This window comes from Heterodontus francisci, chromosome 7, assembly GCF_036365525.1.
Source record: "Heterodontus francisci isolate sHetFra1 chromosome 7, sHetFra1.hap1, whole genome shotgun sequence".
NCBI classification, from domain to species: domain Eukaryota; kingdom Metazoa; phylum Chordata; class Chondrichthyes; order Heterodontiformes; family Heterodontidae; genus Heterodontus; species Heterodontus francisci.
In genome coordinates this window covers 25,556,114-25,577,649 of record NC_090377.1, presented here as the reverse complement: position 1 = coordinate 25,577,649, position 21,536 = coordinate 25,556,114, and the positions used below count along the sequence as shown (strand labels likewise).

The window sequence follows — 21,536 nt, the reverse complement described above, 5'->3', positions numbered from 1 at the left end:
GGCACCACACTTTAGGAAGGATGTCATAGAGTCATTTACAGCACAGAAGGTGGTCATTTGGCCCATCGAGTCCATGCTGGCTCTCCATGGAGCTATCCAGTCAGTCCCACTCCCCTGCTTGATCCCTGTAACTCTAAGTTTACTTCCTTCAATTGACCATCCAATTTCATTTTGAAGTCATTGGTTGTCTCTGCTTCCACCACCCCTGTGGGCAGCGAGTTCCAGGTCACTACCACCTGCTGCGTAAAAAAAAATTCTTCCTCATATTCCCCCGAGACTTTAGAGCGATGTAGAGGAGAATTACTTGAATGGTGCTGGGGTGAAAGTCTTCAGTTACTTGCAAAGACTAGAGAAACTGGGGTTGTTCTCCTTAAGACAGAGAAGCTTAAGGGGAGATTTGAAAGAGGTGTTCAACGTCCTGAATGGCCTTGACAGAGTAAATAAGGAGGAACTATTTCCAGTGGCAGAAGGTTTGTTAACCAGAGGACACAGATTTAAGGTAACCGTTAAAAGAACCAGAGATGGAATTGGAAATAAGAGCTATGCGGTGAATTATGATCAGGAATGCACTGGCAAATTCAATAATAACTTTCAAAAAGGAATTAAACACTTAAAAACAAAAAAAAAATTGCAGGGCTATGGGGAAAGAGTAGAGGAGTGGGTCTAATTGGATAGCTTTTTCAAAGAGCCGGCACAGGCACCAAGGGCTGAATGACTTCCTTCTGTGCTCTGATTCTATGAACATTACATTCTGCCAGATTTTATAATACATCCATGTCCTCTTGCATAAAGAAAAGCTGTAACTGTAAACTGTAGAATGATGCTTCCTTTGAAACTCTGGCGGTTTACGGATCATTTGTTTTACCTTTTTTTTTTTCTTATTGCTTGATCTCTTCAACACTGAACCCATCCCTCTTTTTAAACAATGCACACGGAAACACCAAGCACTGACAGATTTAATTCTAAACTTAAAGTAGTTAAAGTAGTAAATAGGATGTACTATAAAAAGGTTATTGACTGATCTGCCCTTTAAGTGCCACTGTTGTCCTGCCAGAGATACAGGTTTTAAAAAAAAAAAATGGTAACAGCTTAGAACAATCTTTATATCAGAACATGACAGCAGACTGCATGCCCATTGTGATTGATTTCAGTAATGCTGTTTAAGTTGTGCGGTGCAAACATACGTGAGTTACTGAACTAGTTGCACTCTTGAAAAAAAAAAAATGCTGTTTGAACTATGGCAGTCTTGCAGTCTGCTGCGTAGTTGATGTATAGTAGTTTCTAACTTGCAACCCAAATATTCCTAATGACCGTGCCCCTTTGAAATGCTGAGCGCAGATCATGTGTCCAGAAAACGATCTGCTATATCTTTTAACGAGAAGCCAATAACCTTCAAATAGTGCAGCAAATGCTGGTAAAGGGAATTCAAGGTTTCCATTGGGTGATTGGTTTCTAAAGGGACTGTTAGGTGCTGCTCTTGGGTTAATGGAAATGGTCAGAATTTTTAATGAGTCATTTTAGCTTTTTTTGTTTTTCATAAATGTTCCTTTCTCGTTTTCTGCAGGCTGCACAGGTTGTGCTGATTTCTCTGTTTGAGCTGAATACTCCTGAATTCACTATGTTACTTGGTGCCTTGCCAAAAACATTCCAAGATGGTGCCACCAAGCTCCTTCACAATCACTTGAAGAACTCAAGCAACACTAGTGTGGTACTTGGTTCTTAATACTTTTTAAATGTTATATTTCAATGGTAATGAAAAGCTGATGTGTGTTACTTTTTTTTTTAAAAAAGGGTATGGTAATGTTGTGGTTATGGCATTAGATTAGCAACCTAGTGATCGTGAGTTAAAATCCCAATGTGCCAAGTTGAGAAATTGAATTCAATAAATCTCAATTTAGGGGCTAATGCAAGAAAACTGCTGGATTGTTGTAAAAACCTACCTGGTTCACTAATGTCCTTCAGCAAAGGGTGCACAGCCTGGCCTACATGTGACGGCAAACTCACACTACGTAGTTGACTCTTAATGCCTCAGAGCACCCAGGGGTGGGCAATAAATGCAGCCTGCCAGTGTTGCCCATATCACAAGAACAAATTTTAAAAATATGCAACCGGCTTACTTTGTGAACTGGGCAAATGGCACTATTGTAATATCTAACACCTGCAGTAAATACCTTCATGTTTTGCATTATTATTATACTTGTCTGTTTTGGCATGGTAGGACCTAACGTGAGTCAGCACTTAAATGGAAGGGCAAATAAATTTGTGTTTCTATGACCCTTTTAGATTTGTTCATCTCAAATATTTAGATATATGTCTGGTATATGTTTTGCCATTCTGTACATTACTTTCCCAATCCAGCTGAGTAAAATAATAGAAGTAGGAGTGAATTTTAAACTACAGCTATATAAAGCTCTGGTTAGACCACTCTGGTACTGTATTCAGTTTTGGGTACCACACCTTAGGAAGAATATATTGGCCTTGGAGGAGGTGTAAAGTATATTTACTAGAATGATACCTGGAACTCCAAAGGTGAAATTCTGAGGCGCGATTACACAAACTAGGGTTATATTCACTGAAATTCAGAAGGTTGAGGGGTGATTTGATCAAAGTTTTCACGATATTAAGGGGAACAGATAGGGTGGATGGAAAGAATCTATTTCTGCTGGTTGATGGATCTAGGAGATGTGGGCAAAGAAGGTTGGAGTTAGGTCACAGATCAATTGTGATCTCAATGAATGTTGGAACAGGCTCGAGGAGCTAAATGGCCTAATCCTGTTCCAAAGTTCTGAAAGCTGCACTCTAATTTTTGGTCTGAGATAATTTTGTGATCATCCTCTGAAACCAACACAAGACTAGATTACAATCTTAAAATTGGTGTCTGACTTGTATTTCTGACTTTTCTCTCCCAGTTTGTGTAGTTCAGATATTTTGATCTGAAGACTTTTGTGATTAATTGTGTGGGTAATTCGGTACTTGTAATTTACCACAGCATTGCTCACGTTCTGGTTATTTTAGCTGACAGATGTATAATGATTCGTGCTTCAATTTTTTTTGTTCTTGCTGTAGAGTTCACCTAGCAACACAATGGGACGCACACCTTCACGACACTCCAGCAGTCGAACAAGCCCTCTTACTTCTCCCACAAATTGTTCGCATGGTGGCCTTTCCCCAAGGTAACGATAAATTATCTTTTTTTCTAGCTATCCATAGCAAGTCTGTGATGTATTTCTAGGTCCTTGGTAAAATCTGTTATGAAAATAATAATTAAAATCGCAGAAATTTCATTGTCTTTTCAATCTTCAAAATACATAGTCATAAATACCTTGTTCAAACTTTCTTTTTACATTTCATTTCTATTCATTTGCTGTTCCTTTATGCTGATGGTTTTGAACAGTAGCTACATGTGGTTTTCTATAGTAAATGATCAGACCTGTAAGGATCATTTTTTTGTAACAGTAAGTTTGGGCTGGCTTTTAAAAGCCCGCTGCAGACATTGGCGGCGAGCTCATAAAATGGCAGTCCGCACGCAAAAGAGCCGCTGCGATCTTGCACGCGGCTGCTTGTTTAAATAGCTGGGACAACCCCCACAACTCCCGGTCCCCCCAATCACGTGGAGGGGACGGGCTGTCCATCCCCAGCAACGGCGTCAGCTGCTTGTGTGCAGGCACTGGGGCCCCTTTTAAAGGGCAGCCTGTCCTGCCAGTCAATTTGAATTTTTAAAGATACACTTACCCCCCCCCCCTCACCCCTCCCCCCCCCCCCCCCAAAGTTATTAAATAAATTCCTAACGCCCCTTTCCCACCCCCCCCCCCCCCAAACAACAATTGCATTAACTATTTGCCCTCCCCCCGCGTCCCCCCAAAGCACTTACCTTTCAAATCTGACCTTCCCCATCCGCACCTCCACCCCACTCCCAGACAGCACAAAGTTTGAAGTTCACCCCTTTCCACCATCCCCTACACCAATTACATTTATTTGACACCCCCCCCACCCCCCCCAGCCTCCGGCACTGAAAATCTTAACTCCTCCCCCATCCCCACCAGTATCATGCTGGCTTTCCCCAGACGCGAATTGAAGGCGCAGGAGTGCCGGAAGATTGAAGGTAAATTGTTTAAATTTATGCATGTAATTAATTTTAATATTGAAATCCAGGTCCCATCACCCAGTGGCAGGGTGGGGTGGGGGAGTGCGCCACGGAGACTCACTGCCACTGAGAGGATTGGCCGGGCCCCCTCGACATCTGGCTCCGTGGTGGACCTCTTTCAGCAGCCCACTCTGCCACAGAGACCGACATTGAGGGCTTGGTAAAATCCAGTCCTTTTTGAGTCCAAGTCCCATCTTTCTCTTACTTCCTACTGTCCATGCCTTGGTAATTTTATGTAAGGAATGAATATGTGCAAACCTATACCAAGTGCCAGATCCTGTGCCTTGTCCTTCCTTGTTCAAGTATTTTACAACACATTATCCTATGGTGTTAGTGTTGCAGCACCCGAGAAGCATTTCTGCCAATAAATAATGCAAATGTCATTGTTTGTAATTCAGCAATGTCAAATAAAAATTAACACATTTTAAAAACACAAAGAATCAAGATTACTTGACAACAATGCACTAGAAAAGAACCATTTTTCCTATGGGAAACATGATGGCTTTAAACAGATTTCTTGGAGCTGGGTGTTTTCAAGAACTCTAAGTTCCAAAAGGTCATAAAGCACTTTCAAATTATGCAGTTGATTGAGATTTGGTAAGAAGTAAATACAGATAACAAAATTATACAGTATATCTTTATTTTCCCTTCAAACATTTTTTTTCTTTCTTAACCCATCGTGTGCACAAAACTTTCCTGTCCCACACCATGAAGGCATTTTCAAACTGCCCTCACTAAAATTACTTTTAATTCCTGTTTCATAGTTCCTGCATGAGCTTTTTTTAAAAAAAAAAGTATTATATTAAATGTCTTAACGCTAATTAACATTGGTATTTCTGGCTTATTTCACATTCTAAACGCATGGTTCTTGGATAAATTAGCATCATTAATTTTGATTGCAATGTAATACTGCTAGTTTGAGGAACCTCGGTATTAATAGAAACCCAATAACAAAATAGAGCACTTCATCCTGGAAATAAGTAGTATTGGTCACTAAAAAAAACTACTATGGGTTACGGAGTTAACCACCATTATGTTGCTCCTGCCAATCTTGTGTAATAGTAGTAAACAAATGAAAAGGGCATCTGCTGGCAACTACTGTGGTTTATATTCGCAATGAAAACATATTCCCTTTTTTTTATAATAAAAATATCTTTTTTAATACTTAAAAGGGATGTAGTTATTGTGAATTGGTTTCTTGTCATTCTTTTGTATGCATAAATATCAGGCAGTTCACAGAAGAGTCAAATTATGCATGTGCACTACAATCTGTGCAGTAAAAGCATTTTTCTAAAGTGTCGAGATCTTAACCACCTCTAATTGTGTAATGCTAACTATTTTGCTATCAGTACGTTGAGGCATGGAAGTTGTTGAAATTACTTGAGGCAGGGAGCGTCTTAGTAAGAGATGAAATGTGGCCTGAAGCATTCTAGGTGAGGTGGTTTGAAACTTGTGTACAGTAGAGTTTGGGAAGCCACCCATTAGAGAGGTGGAGGATCAAAGGCTGGAGGTAACAATAGTGTGATGAGCGTTTCGGTGCTAGTTACGGTGAGGTAAGGATGGAAATGAATGACATTTTGATGGGAAATGGATGACTTTGGTAATAATGTAGTTGTGGGGTTTGAAACTTGGTTCAGGGTTGGACAGACCCTGGCAAGCAACCAGTTGGTAAGGGAAATGGAATCAGCTTTGGGTGTGAAGATTTTGGCAGGATCTTGAGAGCAGTACCGCTGCATATTAGGATGTAGATTTTGCACTTGCGATTATTCACAGAATGGAATTTGAGAGTCAGTCCAAGCTTGAACTTGAGTCTTTTTGCACATGAATATATAGCAACACTATCAAAGGATGAGCAGTCCATCAGCTGTGCAGCAGAATTCAGTAAATGGCTTTTAAAATTGAGATGGTAGGGATGTACTGAATTGCACTCGAGCAGGGGATTTCAAATGTGAGGCAGAATTCCCTAATGAGGCACAGTCCTGTCCTGAGGAGATACAAGCAAGGATGGATCATTTATTGGTTATGGATAACACTGCTGCATATCTGCCGTTAGCACATACAAGGAGCCACATTTGAATATAGAAAGTCTTCCTAAGACTTAGTCATGCAGTGGTCCAAATTTCTAAAAGTAACTGAGCATGTGAATATGCAAGATAATCAAGTTCAGGAAATTAACACGGCTGAATGTTTGTTTTTATTTATGGTAATTTGACTGCAGTCCATTTGTTTAATGTTTTCACTTGCTGAGGATTTGTTTCCACTGTGTTGAATTTTATACATATATTTAGATTTAGCTAATCTATTTAAGTCTCCCACACAAATTGCCAAATGTAGTTTTCCCCGCAAGAACTGGAGCTTTACTTAAACGTGCTGCCCTACAGAACCATGGGACTTAAATTGATGAGTGCCAACCAAGGAACCATCATGTTTTTTTCTGAACAGGTGGTGCAAGGAGGGCACTAACTTGGATTTTATGGCTGGGATTTTATCCGGGCGACAGGGTCTCGACCTCCGGCAAAAGCATTCTATGATTCTAAAAACGTGACGGGAACTGGGTGGCCCACCGGAGCAAGTGCCAATTAGGCACTTAACTGGACAGCGGCAGGCCTTCCACGGGATCAAGGACCCCAGCGACAGAAGTCCCGCCCTCAGGGCTGCTGGCCAATCAGAGGCCAGTGGTTCTATAACTGAGCAGCGCCATTGCACAGGCAGTGATTGCTGCCTGTGGAGCACCCACCCATGGCCTAGGAGCGGTGCCGGACCCAGGCCAAAGGTAGGTCAGGGTAGGGGCAATCTTGTGCATTGCGTGTTATAGGGGAGGGGATTGTTGGGTTGTAGGCAGCAAGGGCAGGGGGCGGCTCTTAGTGGGCCACCCCTTCCCGATGTCGGGTCCCTTGTTCAAACACTGCATTTTGCACCCCCACCGCCGGAGTTAGCAAGCAACCAGCACAGTTTTGCTTGCCGTGCTCCCCATGTGCCGATAGGCCTGCCCACCACTGAACTAATTGTGGCAACGGTGGGTTGAGGCCTTTAATTGCCCATTTAAGGATCTCAATTGGCAGCAGCGCAGGATAGCTGTTCACAGGCCTCCCCCAGCCTCGCCTGACTTAATCTCGGCTGTGGCAGGGTCCCACCCATCCTTCCCTCACGATTAATTGCTCTCCCCACTTCCAAATCTGCCGTGGGGGAGAGCATAAAATTCTCCCCTTTGAATTAGAGCAGTTAAATTGGTTAACTTTCCAAGGCTGAGCTCTCATGCCATCTTCCTGTAATAAACCATCAGAGGACGCACTGTGCACAAATGCTGAAATTTAGTTGTGACCTCTGCATTACAGTTGCTGTTTAATCAAAAGTGCTGATCAAAGGCATTTTTATGTTGAAGGCTGTGATTTCTGATCTAGGAAGTTGGTTAGAATACTGAAATTAAGTGGGCCTTCTCAAGCTTAAACAGTTCACTGTATGTTTTAATAGTAGCAAAGTTCTCTAATATCGCTCACTAAGCTATAGTGAATTGGTATACATAAAATAACATTTTGTCATTTTGATTCTTCTAAAATTATCCAATTCTGTGGTACCATTGTTTAAAAGTTAAAGACAAAGACTTCCTGGTGTGTAAGGTGCAATATAAATGCAGGATTTCCCAAGGTGCTTCACAGCCAATGACTATTTATTTGAGCTTTAGTCACTATTGCATTGAAGACAGACACAAGACAATTTACACACAATAGCTCCTACAAACCTGATCAGTTAATCTTATTTGGTGGTGGTAGTTTATTAATGAATATTGGCCAGGACACCAGGAGAACTCCCTTCCATGGGATCTTTTACATCTGCCTTAAAAAGCAAATAAGACCTCAGAATAACATCCCATCTGAAAGACAGAACCTCCAACAATGCAGCACTCCCTCAGGAATAGATTAAAATGAGAGCTGGAGTGGGACTTGAACCACAATTTGCTGACTCGGCAAGAGTGCTACCACTGAGTTAGGCTGACACCATAAATCTTTAAATGTCTGAACCGTTAAAAGGATCAGAGAACTATTTTATGCTTAATAAAATGAATTCTGCACATACCATTCTTCTAAACTAACACACCCTGTATTGGGTAGTAGGATTTTTTTAAAGGTTTGGAATATTTAATGTATAATAATGCTCTGTAATCTGAAGAACAGAGTGATATTTTCACGTCATTAATCATTTGACCACCATCCAAGTGCGACATTAGTGATGTGAAAATTTCACTCTGTATTCTCAGAATGCAAATGTGTCTCTTTTGCCCTATAATTTGCAAATGTTTTGCTTCAGATAGTTTTAAATGGAGGCCAAACATTAAATTATTCCTTCCCATACCAAGTGACTACCTGCATAAGAAGATAGACAAGTTAATTCTACTGGATTTTCGCATGATTCTGGTTTAAAAATCAAATTTAAATAAGATCAGTAACCTAATTTGCAATGAGTCTGATGTTTTCCATTACTTTGCCTGGTACATTGTTCATACTTTTTTTCTAAAATATACTTTACGATGGATTTAGTTTTAGTACATAGAACATTTAATGCTGCCGCCGAGGCTTTAATCTACTCTCTAGCCAAGGGTCCTGTGCAAAATTAGTTTCCATATCCTCGAACTTGTTCCTTGCAGGGTCTATCCAATGCAAAAAAACTGAGTGTTTGATGAGATTAGATGCTAGATGTGGGCATTTGTTCCCCTTCCGTGGCTCATCTCGAGACCATAATTTCACTAAAAATATACAATTTGAGGAAACTGAAAAGTGTTTTTTTCCCTCTGCTCCAAAATCAAATTATAGCTGTTCAGACCAGTGAGTTGGAGGAATCCCATCCCCAGCAATGTTTGTTTTTGACTGTTGAAAGAAGCGACAAGCGAGATAGCCGAGGCTCTGGCCATAATTTGTCAATCCTCTTTAAATGTGCAGATTGTTTTATGGAATTAGGGAGAAGCCAATTTAACAAATTGGTTCAATAATGGAAGGAAGGATAAATTAAATAACAAGACCAGTTAGTCTCACATCAGTTGTGAGCAAACTCTTGGAATCCATAATTCACAATATAATTGTTAAGTATTTAGAATGAGAGTTACTCCAGAGCAGTCAGCATTGATTAGTTAAAGGTACATCATATTTGACATTTAAAAGTTTTGAAGAAGTGGACTGTTAAACTATTGAATGGACAAACGGAATGCAATAGATGTAATTGTATTTTTCAGAGGATGTTCAATAACGAATTTCCAAGAGGCTTGTTAGTGAGCTTTGAGCATTTGGTATAAAAGGAAATGTAGCAGTATGCATAGAAAGTTGGTTGATGATCAGTAAACAGGGTTAGGGTAAATGGGCATTGTTCAAACTGAAGGAGGTGGAAGTGATGTACTTCAGGGGCTGAATTTTTGTTCTAGGGTCATAAAGCTGCTGTACATAGCGTTATCAGGTGCATTTCTGGGTCCCAACCCTGCATCACGCTGATGCCTGACACAATTTTTAATGACCAGCCCAATTTGTGGCCAGAGTTTGGACTTGCTGTCTAATTAAGGATGGCAGGTGGGTTTCAGAGGTTGGAGGGCCAATAGGAGGCCTTCCAGCACTAAACAATCAGTAGCTCCAATGACAGAGGTGGACACTACCACTGTAGGTAGGAGAGAGAGAGAGGGCACCTCAAGATGGAGGCACCCTCTGAAGAGCTTTTTAAAAAAATTTTAAGATCAACAAGGGCACAGTTGCTAGGCTGTCATTGTGGAGACGGGGCTGGGGGCGTTCCCTTGCTGGATGGAGAGCTGCCCCCTCCCCCCCCCCCCCCCCCCCCCCAAAAGTCTGGTGCCAGGACGCTGCCTTGCTGCCTTCCCTCCATCCTTGGCCGTGTTTCTGTATCACTGGGGGGGCCCCACATGTTGACTGGAAAATTCTAGTCCCTTGCGGATGGGTAGCCTCCACACCAACCCCTGCCCACCCTGATCCTCCCTGAATGAAAATGGCAAAGAGGCGGGACCATGGCCAGAGACTGGCACAACAGCCAATGGCGGGAAACTGTGGACCCATCTGCCTCTGGTCCTGCTTCCATGGCCATTTGAAAATTCGGCCCCAGGAGTCAGTACTAAGCCTACATTTGTCCTTGGTATATGCATAAATAACGTCAACTTGACTATAGGGAACATAATCTCAATTTGCTGACTACAAAAAAGTAGGAGTTGGACAAACAGCTAGGAGAATTGTAAAAGGCTTCAGGAAGACATAGGTTAGCAAAATAGGCTGACAGGTAGCAGGTGCAATTTAATGTGGGTAACTGAGTTCATATATTTTGGGAGGGAAATGGGTAATGTGATTATGCTCTTAATGGAAATGTTGGGGTTCAAATACATATTTAGAGATCAGAGATAGCATTAGATGCAAGGAAGAGGCATATAAATTCGCCAGAAAAAACAACAGACCTGAGGATTGGGAGCAGTTTAGAATTCAGCAAAGGAGGACCACAGGATTGATTAAGAAGGGGAAAATAGAGTACGAGAGTAAGCTTGCGGGGAACATAAAAACTGACTGTAAAAGTTGCTATAGGTATGTGAAGAGAAAAAGATTGGTGAAGACAAATGTAGGTCCCTTACAGGCAGAAACAGGGGAATTTATTATGGGGAACAAAGAAATGGCTGACCAACTAAATGCATACTTTGGTTCTGTCTTCACAAAGGAGGACACAAATATCATACCAGAAATGTTGGGGAACACAGGGCTTAGTGAGAGAGAGGAACTGAAGGAAATCAGTATGAGTAGAGAAATACTTTTGGAGAAATTGATGGGATTGAAGGCTGATAAATCCCCAGGGCCTGATGGTATGCATCCCAGAGTACTTAAGGAAGTGGCCCTAGAAATAGTGGATGCATTGGTGGTCACCTTCCAAGAATCTATAGACTCTGGAACAGCTCCTACAGATTGGTGGGTAGCTAATGTAACCCCACTATTTAAAAAGGGAGGTAGAGAGAAAGCAGGGAATTATAGACCAGTCAGCCTGATGTCAGTAATGGAGAAAATTCTCGAGTTCATTATCAAAGATTTTATAGCAGAACACTTGGAGAACAGTGGTAGAATCGGGCAGAGTCAGTATGGATTTACGAAAGAGCAATCATGCTTGACAAATCTACTAGAATTCTTCGAGGATGTAACTAGTAGAGTTGATGAGGGGGAGCCAGTGGATGTGGTTTATTTGGACTTTCAGAAGGCTTTCGACAAAGTCCCAAATAAGAGATTAGCATGTAAAATTAAAGCGCATGGGTAGTGTATTGCGATGGATAGAAAATTGGTTGGCAGACAGGAAACAAAGGGTAGGGATAAATGGGTCTTTTTCCGAATGGCAGGCAGTGACTAGTGGGGTACCGCAGGGATCGGTGCTCGGACCCCAACTATTTACAATATATATTAATGATTTAGATGAGGGAACTAAATGTAATGTCTCCAACTTTGCAGATGACACAAAACTGGGTGGGAGGGTGAGTTGTGAGGAGGTTGCAGAGAGGCTTCAGGGTGAATTGGAGAAGTTGAGTGAGTGGGTAAATGCATGGCAGATGCAGTATAATGTGGATAAATGTGAGGTTATCCACTTTGGTAGCAAAAGCAGGAAGGCAAATTATTATCTGAACGGCTATAAACTGAGGGGAATATGCAACGAGTCCTGGGTGTTCTCGTACACCAGCTGCTGAAGGTAAGCATGCAGGGACATCAGGCAGTAAAAAAGGCAAATGGTATGTTGGCCTTCATAGTGAGAGGATTCGAGTACAGGAGCAGGGATGTCTTGCTGCAGTTATACAGGGCCTTGGTGAGGCCACATCTGGAATATTGTGTGTAGTTTTGGTCTCCATATCTGAGGAAGAATGTTCTTGCTATAGAGGGAGTGCAGCGAAGGTTTACCAGACTGCTTCCTGGGATGGCGGGACTGACATATGAGGAGAGATTGAGTCGGTTAGGATTATATTCGCTGGAGTTCAGAAGAATGAGGGGGATCGCCTAGAAACCTATAAAATTCTAACAGGACTTGACAGGATAGATGCAGGATGGATATTCCCGATGGTGGGGGAGTCCAGAACCAGGGGTCATAGTCTAAGGATACGGGGTAAACCTTTCAGGACTGAGAGGAGGAGGAATTTCTTCACCCAGAGAGTGGTGAGCCTGTGGAATTCGCTACCACAGAAAGCAGTTGAGGCCAAAACATTGTATGTTTTCAAGAAGGAGTTAGATATAGCTCTTGGGTCTAAAGGGATCAAAGGGTATGGGGCGAAAGCAGGAACAGGTTACTGAGTTGGATGATCAGCCATGATCATTATGAATGGCGGAGCAGGCTCGAAGGGCCAAATGGCCTACTCCTCCTAATTTCTATGTTTCCCCTAGAAATGGGAAATGTTGGAAGCACAATGGCGCAGTGGTTAGCACCGCAGCCTCACAGCTCCAGCAACCTGTGTTCGGTTCTAGGTACTGCCTATGCGGAGTTTGCACGTTCTCCCTGTGACCACGTGGGTTTCCGCCAGGTGGTCCGGTTTCCTCCCACAGCCAAAGATTTGCAGGTTGATGGGTAAATTGGCCATTGTAAATTGCCCCTAGTGTAGGTAGGTGGTAGGAGAATGGTGGGGGTGTGGTAGGGAATATGGGATTAATGTGGGATTAGTATAAATGGGTGGTTGTTGGTCGGCACAGACTCGGGCTGAAGGGCCTGTTTCAGTGCTGTATCTCTCTATGACTCTAAATGTAAGTGAAGGTCGATAAGACTATACAAAAGGCCATTGGAATTTTGAATTTTATAATTCGGGTCATAAAATACAAAAATAAAGAGGTAATAACTACTAACCACTGGTTAGACCAGAGTTAAAATACTGCCTACCCATTACTACCCACTACAGAAAGTATATTAAAACTATAAGGAGCATGCAGCACATATTCACCAGGGATGATGCCAGGGGTAGGAAACTATAGTTATGAGAGCCTCAAGATACTGGGGTGATTTCCAGAGGATCAGAGAAGGCTCCAAGGAGGTATAAGAGGTTTTTAAAATCAAGAGCTTTGATGATGGATAGGGAAAGAGTATTTCCTTGAACATGGGAATTGCTGATGAGAGATCATCAATTTAACACGATTGGTAAGAGAGTGAGGTTAAGACAAATTCCTTCATAAGGTTTGTTCAAGTTTTGCAACGGTGTGGTTGAAGCGGGGATCACTGCATGGGTGTGGGACTAGGTGAGTTGCTCTTGCAGAGAGCTGGCACGGACATTTCGGGGCAAATAGTCTCCTGCGCTGTAACCATTCTATGATTTTGTGAAACAATTTAAGCAGAAGAAGGGAGGACCATCAGGAGAGAACAGGGTAGTGGGATTAAGTTTAGTTTCCTGCAACAAAGAACTGGCACAGACACAATGGGCTGAATTGCCTCCCTCTGCTCTAAGCTGCTATGGTTCTGCTATGTACAGCAGCTTTCTGCCAGAAACATTCATATTTCTGAAAGTTCTTGACCTATTGTGTATGTATTCAGTCTGCTGAGTCTGTGTCATGCAAGATCCTGGAGTATACAAATGTGCTGCTGCAGGAGAAGGTGTACCTTGACTAGTGGTGTTGGCTTTGCATTGAGGGAAGGTTGTGAGGGATAGAAAAATGATTCGATTGAGAGAGTTTGTGGGTTGTGTGGCTGAACTAATCAGAAATTATATTCCAATGGTGGTTCTGGAATCTGCATTTGTGATGTGACTGTCATTTAAGGCCACTGAAGTTAATCAAAAAGCTAAGAGATGGTGTTCGCTGCACTAGGAGTTTTTTTTTTAAAGCAATAACATATCCAAGAGCTCTGCAAGCAGCATATCATCTTTTTCATTTTTGGTAGATATTTCAGACTGGTAAGATGCTGTACATCAATGTTCATGTGTTTAAAAACCACGTCCTAGTTGCTTCCTGGGCATAATGAAGAATGCAGTGCTCACAGTAAAACATGGGGATGAGCTAGTGGAGGAGATACTGAGTGGGGTGTCCCAGGCCTTGAATGAGGCAGCTGAGACCTTAAACAAAAAGTGGGGGCTTCACAGCAAGGTAATGAAAATAAACCTGGAAAAATACTTAGAGCCAAAAAAGAAGGGCAATAGGGCACAAATTTAGGGTTTTGACAGATTAAGTTTAGGAGCATAATCAGGAATTATTTTATTCAGAAGGTTATCAATGCTTTCAATCAGTTGCTAGGATAGGTGATGCAGACAGGAGACTGGACCAGTTTGAGAAACAGTTAGATGTGGCCATGGGAAGACTATTTGGTATTCTAGAAGGATGAAATCCAATATACCAAAGTGCCGTCTTCATCCAAGCCTAAATTGTAATGTGGTTAGTTCCTGGTTCAATGATACAGTTGGTTGAATGGACAGATTGAAGAGGCAGTGATCTCTGGAATAAAAACAAAGTGTTGGAAATACTCAGCAGGTCTGGCAGCATCCGTGGAGAGAGAAACAGTTAACATTTCAGGTCTGTGACTGTTTTTCTCTCTCTCTCTCTCTCTCTCTTCACAGATGCCGCCAGACCTGCTGAGTATTTCCAGCACTTAGTTTTTATTTCAGTGGTCTCTAGAATTTGGTTGAAGTTCAGGATGTGATTGATTGAAGGACTTGTGCTCTCTGTTTCTGCATTCTGAGTGGCTGAAGGAATATTATGGCACACAACACTGCATTCATTCAGACACAAGATTTCTAATCTAGTTAAGAGTATGTGCTGACATACTCCTAAAATGTGCTAGTTCGCACCACTGCTTCAAAGCTTGTAAAATATATTTTATCAAAAAAAACTGGGCTGCTTCTTCCTCACTGTCATTTAACATTGTTTCTTTTTCTCTCAAATTATAACCAATAAAACGAATGAGATAAAGGCAATGAACGTCATTTTATACTTAAAACCCAGTTATGTGGGTGAGAAAAAAGTTTGCAAAACCGCACTTGCACTTATCATACTTAAAGTCTCAAATAGTTATTTGTGTTGTGCAGTCTCTGTTGCCCTTGTGTGTTCATATGGTATTGGCTAGAGTGGAGCAACACTGCTGCTGCTTGCTTGGATGAGGTGTTCTCTGTTTGCTGTTCTGCTTCTATTAATGTTCTGAAATTTTTCTTCAGTAAAGCATGATCAAAATCCACTCGGAATATGGTTTCCTTTCTCTTTTTTGCCTTTCTCGTTCTTTCTCTTTCTCTGACCACACTGTGACTGCAGTCGATTCTGGGGTTGGAGTGCAGATGGGCTGTCAAAGCATCCCCCCACCCCTTCTCAACCTCACTCCATCCCCACAGTTCCTACCCACAAGACCTTCCGGCGTTCTTACTCGCCCAGGTAACTAACCCCCTATCCACGTCTATTCAAAATGCCTTGTCTCATCAGGCGACTCTTGTTTTGGGCTTTAGCATGGTTTGTTGTATGTTTTGAGTGGCTCTAACTTTTGTTTGCTGTAATTCATTGCCATTTTTTGTATTAATCTGCATCTTTCTTTCAAATAATGGCAGCTTTGTATTTGTTCATGAATGTGAACCATCGCAATTTTGAATGTGTCATCACAGCTCAACATTTAATTAGCGGTGGGGGTAACTGATCAGCAGTGAAACATAAATTTAGTGTAATTTATTCTGAATAATTGAATGCAATGTAACATGCTGACACAAGCACGTTGGGCCGAATGGTCTCCTGTGCTGTATCATTCTATGATTCTGTGTTACCATGTTTGAATTATTTCAGTCATATGCTATAAATGTATTATCTACTTTAGCTTTAGCATGGATTCAAGGCAGATTACTCACTGTCTGTTTTATCTATAGCATGTTGGATTATGACACAGAAAACCTTAACTCCGAAGAAATTTATAGTTCTCTTCGTGGGGTCACGCAAGCCATCCAGAACTTCAGTTTCCGCAGTCAAGAGGATTTGAATGAACCGATTAAGCGAGACGGGAAGAAGGACTGCGATGGTGTAGGTATTCTCTCAAATCAACATGGGTTACTCTTAAATTATTAATGTGGTTGCCTTGGTAGGGGAATGGGGGACAGAACAATGGCAGTATCCATCTATTTTTGCCACAACACAGGAATACTGGCATACCTCCACTCGGTATCCTGTAACCTGGGGAAGTCGAGAATTCCAGTATCCATACCAGCACATTGCCCTCAACTTGCCCTGAAACTCTTTTTTTTTTCTTGGGTGAAGAAAAGATGATCTCTCTTATGTTCATTTTACCTTTCCTGTTTGCTGATCTTACCCTGCCAGCAGGACATATTATTCTATTGACATTAATGTTTGAAAGTTTGTTGCAAAGTTTGCATTAGCCAGGAGGAGCAAACTTTTGGGGTCATTGATTCAATCATAAATAAAGGATTTCATTCCGATTAGCGCTGGACATGAGTAATAAGCAATGAATTCCATTAAATGGTGGTAAAAGACTGTTATTTTGTCAAATTTAAAGCATGTGCAGGATACACAAAAACGTTTCAATGTAGATTGGGATGAATATATGGACTTTTTGTTCATTATAGGGGATTGTTTTAATAAGTATTTCTGTTTCTCTTGCTTCAAGTTCTTTTGTCTGCTGCTAAGAATTTCCACTGATTTGAGCATTTAAATGCTGAAACTCTTGCAGAGCAATGATTGAAAAGGGATCAGTTGGCTATATCGACTAATCAGTAGTTTAAAGGGATGTGCCAGAAGAAAGATTAGGACTAAAGGTTCACTGTGAATTTTTTAGAAAGGGGGAAAGGACTGTGATTGATAAGAGGCAACCGTGGCTGATTTCCATCATAAGCCCACAAACACTGAAACAAAATGTTAAACTCCGAGCTAAAATCAACTAGATCAGCACAAACCAGAGACTTCCGGTTTTATGACTACCGAGCACACAAAGTAGTACATTTGCGCCCAGTGGCAAGATCAGTATATCTGTAAACATTGGCCAGAATCTTATGGCCCCCAAACAAGCGGGCTGGTGGGGGAGAGGGGTGGTCTGTTCCCGACACCCTCCTGCCTGCGCTGCAATTTTATGCAGGGCGGCGACAGCAAGAGATGAGCAGTCCCAGGCCAATCATGGCCCTTAAGTGGCCAATTAACTTGCACGAGGGTGAAATACCCGCGGTCGGACGGCAAAGCCTCAAGAACCCCCACCCCCCCCCCCCCCCCCCGCCCTTTAACGGGGCTGGTGGGGAGTCATGGGCGGCGCAGTGGTTAGCACCGCAGCCTCACAGCTCCAGCGACCCGGGTTCAATTCTGGGTACTGCCTGTGTGGAGTTTGCAAGTTCTCCCTGTGTCTGCGTGGGTTTTCTCCGGGTGCTCCGGCTTCCTCCCACAAGCCAAAAGACTTGCAGGTTGATAGGTAAATTGGCCATTATAAATTGCCCCTAGTATAGGTAGGTGGTAGGGAATAATAGGGACAGGTGGGGATGTGGTAGGAATATGGGATTAGTGTAGGATTAGTATAAATGGGTGGTTGATGGTCGGCACAGACTCGGTGGGCTGAAGGGCCTGTTTCAGTGCTGTATCTCTAAACAAACAAAAAAGTTGGGCACCCCATGCCCTATGGACTGCCACCCCCAAAGCCCCAACCAGCCCCCCCAACCCCCCCCTTGCGTCGCCGGGGCCCAGCCAATTGTCCCCGGAGAAGTCCCAAAAGTTACCATAGTTCTAGGCTGTCCATCCTCTTGCTGTGATGGCTGGGTGTAGTCCTAACAGACCACCACTCCCAGTGGCGCTGCTGGACTAAGAGCTGCTGCCCACTGATTGGCTGGCAGCTCCATTAGGTGGGACTTGCTGCCTCAAGGAGGTGGAAGTCCTGCCCAAGACCAATTAAGGGCAAGTGGAGCAAAAAATCCCAGGCTGGCTCCCCAGGCCTGGCGGAGGTGGGCCGGCCACTGACTTTTCGGATGGTGGGCGGGGCCTCCCACCCAATGTAAAATTCAGGCCATCATTTCAATGAAAGTGTATTTTATTGCTCTAATGTATAAGTAATGTAGTACCCCTTCATTTTATTTTGGGGGGGGGGGGGGGGTACTGGCAGTGACTTTTTAACTGAAAGAAATTGTGTGAAATAAGGTTCCATCTCCATGTTAAGTGTTATTTTCCAACTTTTAAGCAACACAATTATGATGCACATTTGCATAGTTTTTTATATCTCCTGAAGATGACCATTGATGCAACTGACAGCAGGTTAGTAATTAAATGGTATTGTTCTAAACTGAGTGCATTAGAAAGCCTTCCATCAATCTGTCTAAGGTGTTGAAGCACTATCTCCACACTCCTTATAATGCTTCTGCTTGTTTTGTTGATTTTAAATTAAATTCGACTAAATCAAAATCCAAATTTTGAAAGGCTGGGAGGAGTTGACTCGAGCTGGATTCTTTGTTCTTCCACGTAATACAATGGGAAGAGAGAGTGTGATAATCTGGTTGTCATCCTGCTCTTTGAGAGCCGTATTTTTATGATGTGTTAAATTGTCTTATGAATTTAAAAAAAAATCTTTGTATGCCATTTTGTTAAAGGTATCACGAGATGGGGGAATTGCATCTCCATCCTCTGACATCCGTGGAGGTGGTGAACCTGTGGAAGGAGGAAGAACTGCCCTTGACAACAAAACGTCTTTGCTTAACACTCCACCACCACGCTCTTTCTCTGGACCTCGGACTAGAGAATATAATCCATATAATTATTCAGATACAATCAATGTGTTTGACAAGACAGCTCTCAAAGAAGCTATGTTTGATGATGATGTGGAACAATTCCGTGATGGTAAGAATCTTTTGTTTCTTACCTAATCTTTGCTCCACATAGTGTAACTTTCTTAGAGTTATACAGCACTGAAACAGGCCCTTCGGCCCATCGTGTCTGTGCTGGCCATCAAGCACCTGACTATTCTAGTCCCATTTTTCAGCACTTGGCCCGTAGCCTTATAGGCTATGGTGTTTCAAGTGCTCATCTAAATACTTCTTAAATGTTCTGAGGGTTCCCGCCTCTACCACCCCTTCAGGCAGTGTATTCCAGATTCCAACCACCCTCTGGGTGAAGAGATTTTTTCTCAAATCCCCTCTAAACCTCCTGCTCCTTACCTTAAATCTATGCCCCCCGGTTACTGACCCCTCCACTAAGGGAAAAAGTTTCTTCCTATCTAATCTATCAATGCCCCTCATAATTTTGTATATCTCAATCAGGTTCCCCCTCATCCTTCTCTGCTCTAAGGAAAATAATCCTAGCCTTTTCAGTCTCTCTTCATAGCTGAAATGTTCCAGCCCAGGTAACATCCTGATGAATCTCCTCTGCACCCTCTCCAGTGCAATCACATCCTTCCTATAGTGTGGTGCTCAGAACTATACACATTACTCCAGCTGTGGCCTAACTAGCAATTTCTGTAGCTCCATCATAACCTGCCTGCTCTTATATTCTATGCCTTGGCTAATAAAGGCAAGTATCCCATATGCCTTCCTAACCACCTTATCTACCTGTGCTGCTGCCTTCAGTGATCTATGGACAAGCACACCAAGGTCCCTCTGACCTCCTGTACTTTGTCGGGTCTTGAATTATATGATACAGAAAAGCAATTCATTTCATGTTATTTAACTGTGAGTTGGAGCCACTTGGTACAAAGGAATTCCCTAATCTGATATGACTGTTCCTCTGCAGTGACTGAAATAACATATCTAAAATTTGTGTTATGTAAATAAATAGCATAGCGCAGGAATTTCTTCCAAGTGCTCCATTGTTGAGCTTTTTATCAGTAATCTGTTTTTGTAATTGATGTTCAACCTCAGCCAAAAAATGGATCCAGACTTGGTTTGTGCGTATTCAAGATTGTAAAGCAAAATAACAGAAGTACAAGATTGTTCATCTGCTGTTTGAAAATTGCCTCATGTTAAACTAATCAGAGCTCTGCTTTCATCATTTTGCAGCAAATTATCAGGACCAAGCAACATGTATTCATTTACCAAAATGTATCAAAACCAGGAAGAAATTTGCAAAGTTATTGAGTTGCTGCTAGATTTGAATGACCTGCCTTTCTTGGAAAGAATTTGCACTGGAACTATGATGTTGTTGCTATTAGAGACTTGGTTGAGGGAAGGACAGGATTGGCAGCTGAATGTTCCGGGATTTAGATGCTTCAGGCAGGATAGAGGGAGATGTAAAAAGGGTGGGGGAGTTGCATTACTGGTTAAGGAGAATATCACAGCTGTACTGCGGGAGGACACCTCGGAGGGGTCATGCAGAGAGGCAATATGGGTGGAGCTCAGGAATAGGAAGGGTGCAGTCACGATGTTGGGGGTTTACTACAGGCCTCCCAACAGCCAGTGGGAGGTAGAGGAGCAGATATGTAGACAGATTTTGGAAATATGTAAAGGTAACAGCGTTGTAGTGGTGGGTGATTTTAACTTCCCCCTATATTGACTGGGACTCACTTAGTGCTAGGGGCTTGGATGGGGCAGAATTTGGAAGGAGCATCCAGGAGGGCTTCTTGAAACAATATGTAGATAGTCCAACTAAGGATGGGGCCGTACTGGACCTGGTATTGGGGAATGAGCCCGGCCAGGTGGTCGAAGTTTCAGTAGGGGAGCATTTCGGGAACAGTGACCATAATTCCGTAAGTTTTAAGGTACTTGTGGATAAGGATAAGAGTAGTCCTCGGGTGAAGGTGCTAAATTGGGGGAAGGCTAATTATAACAATATTAGGCAGGAACTGAAGAATTTAGATTGGGGGCGGCTGTTTGAGGGTAAATCAACATCTGACATGTGGGAGTCTTTCAAACATCAGTTGATTAGAATCCAGGACCGGCATGTTCCTGTGAGGATGAAGGATAAGTTTGGCAAGTTTCGGGAACCTTGGATAACGAGGGATATTGTGAGCCTAGTCAAAAAGAAAAAGGAAGCATTCGTAAGGGCTAGAAGGCTGGGAACAGACGAAGCCCTTGAGGAATATAAAGACAGTAGGAAGGAACTTAAGCAAGGAGTCAGGAGGGCTAAAAGAGGTCATGAAAAGTCATTGGCAAACAGGATTAAAGAGAATCCCAAGGCTTTTTATATGTATATAAAGAGCAAGAGGGTAACTAGGGAAAGGGTTGGCCCACTCAAGGACAGAGATGGGAATCTATGTGTGGAGCCAGAGGAAATGGGCGAGGTACTAAATGAGTACTTTGCATCAGTATTCACCAAAGAGAAGGACTTGGTGGATGATGAATCGAGGGAAGGTCGTGTCGTTATCAAAAAGGAGGAGGTGTTGGGCGTCTTGCAAAGCATTAAGGTAGATAAGTCCCCATGGGATCTACCCCAGAATACTGAGGGAGGCAAGGGAAGAAATTGCTGGGGCCTTGACAGAAATCTTTGCATCCTCATTGGCTACAGGTGAGGTCCCAGAGGACTGGAGAATAGCCAAT

General features: G+C 42.5%; 1 protein-coding gene across 9 annotated transcripts in view; it reads left to right on the top strand.

The window, feature by feature from the left end:
- clasp1a (cytoplasmic linker associated protein 1a) overlaps positions 1 to 21,536 on the top strand; it is a 367,909-nt gene that overhangs the window by 294,825 nt on the left and 51,548 nt on the right. For all 9 annotated transcript variants that reach the window (XM_068034903.1, XM_068034902.1, XM_068034909.1 and 6 more), the window contains 4 exons: positions 1,565 to 1,708; positions 3,067 to 3,173; positions 15,957 to 16,107; positions 18,660 to 18,906. In XM_068034903.1, coding sequence (XP_067891004.1) covers positions 1,565 to 1,708; positions 3,067 to 3,173; positions 15,957 to 16,107; positions 18,660 to 18,906 — 649 coding nt within the window. The remainder of the gene's footprint in view (positions 1 to 1,564; positions 1,709 to 3,066; positions 3,174 to 15,956; positions 16,108 to 18,659; positions 18,907 to 21,536) is intronic.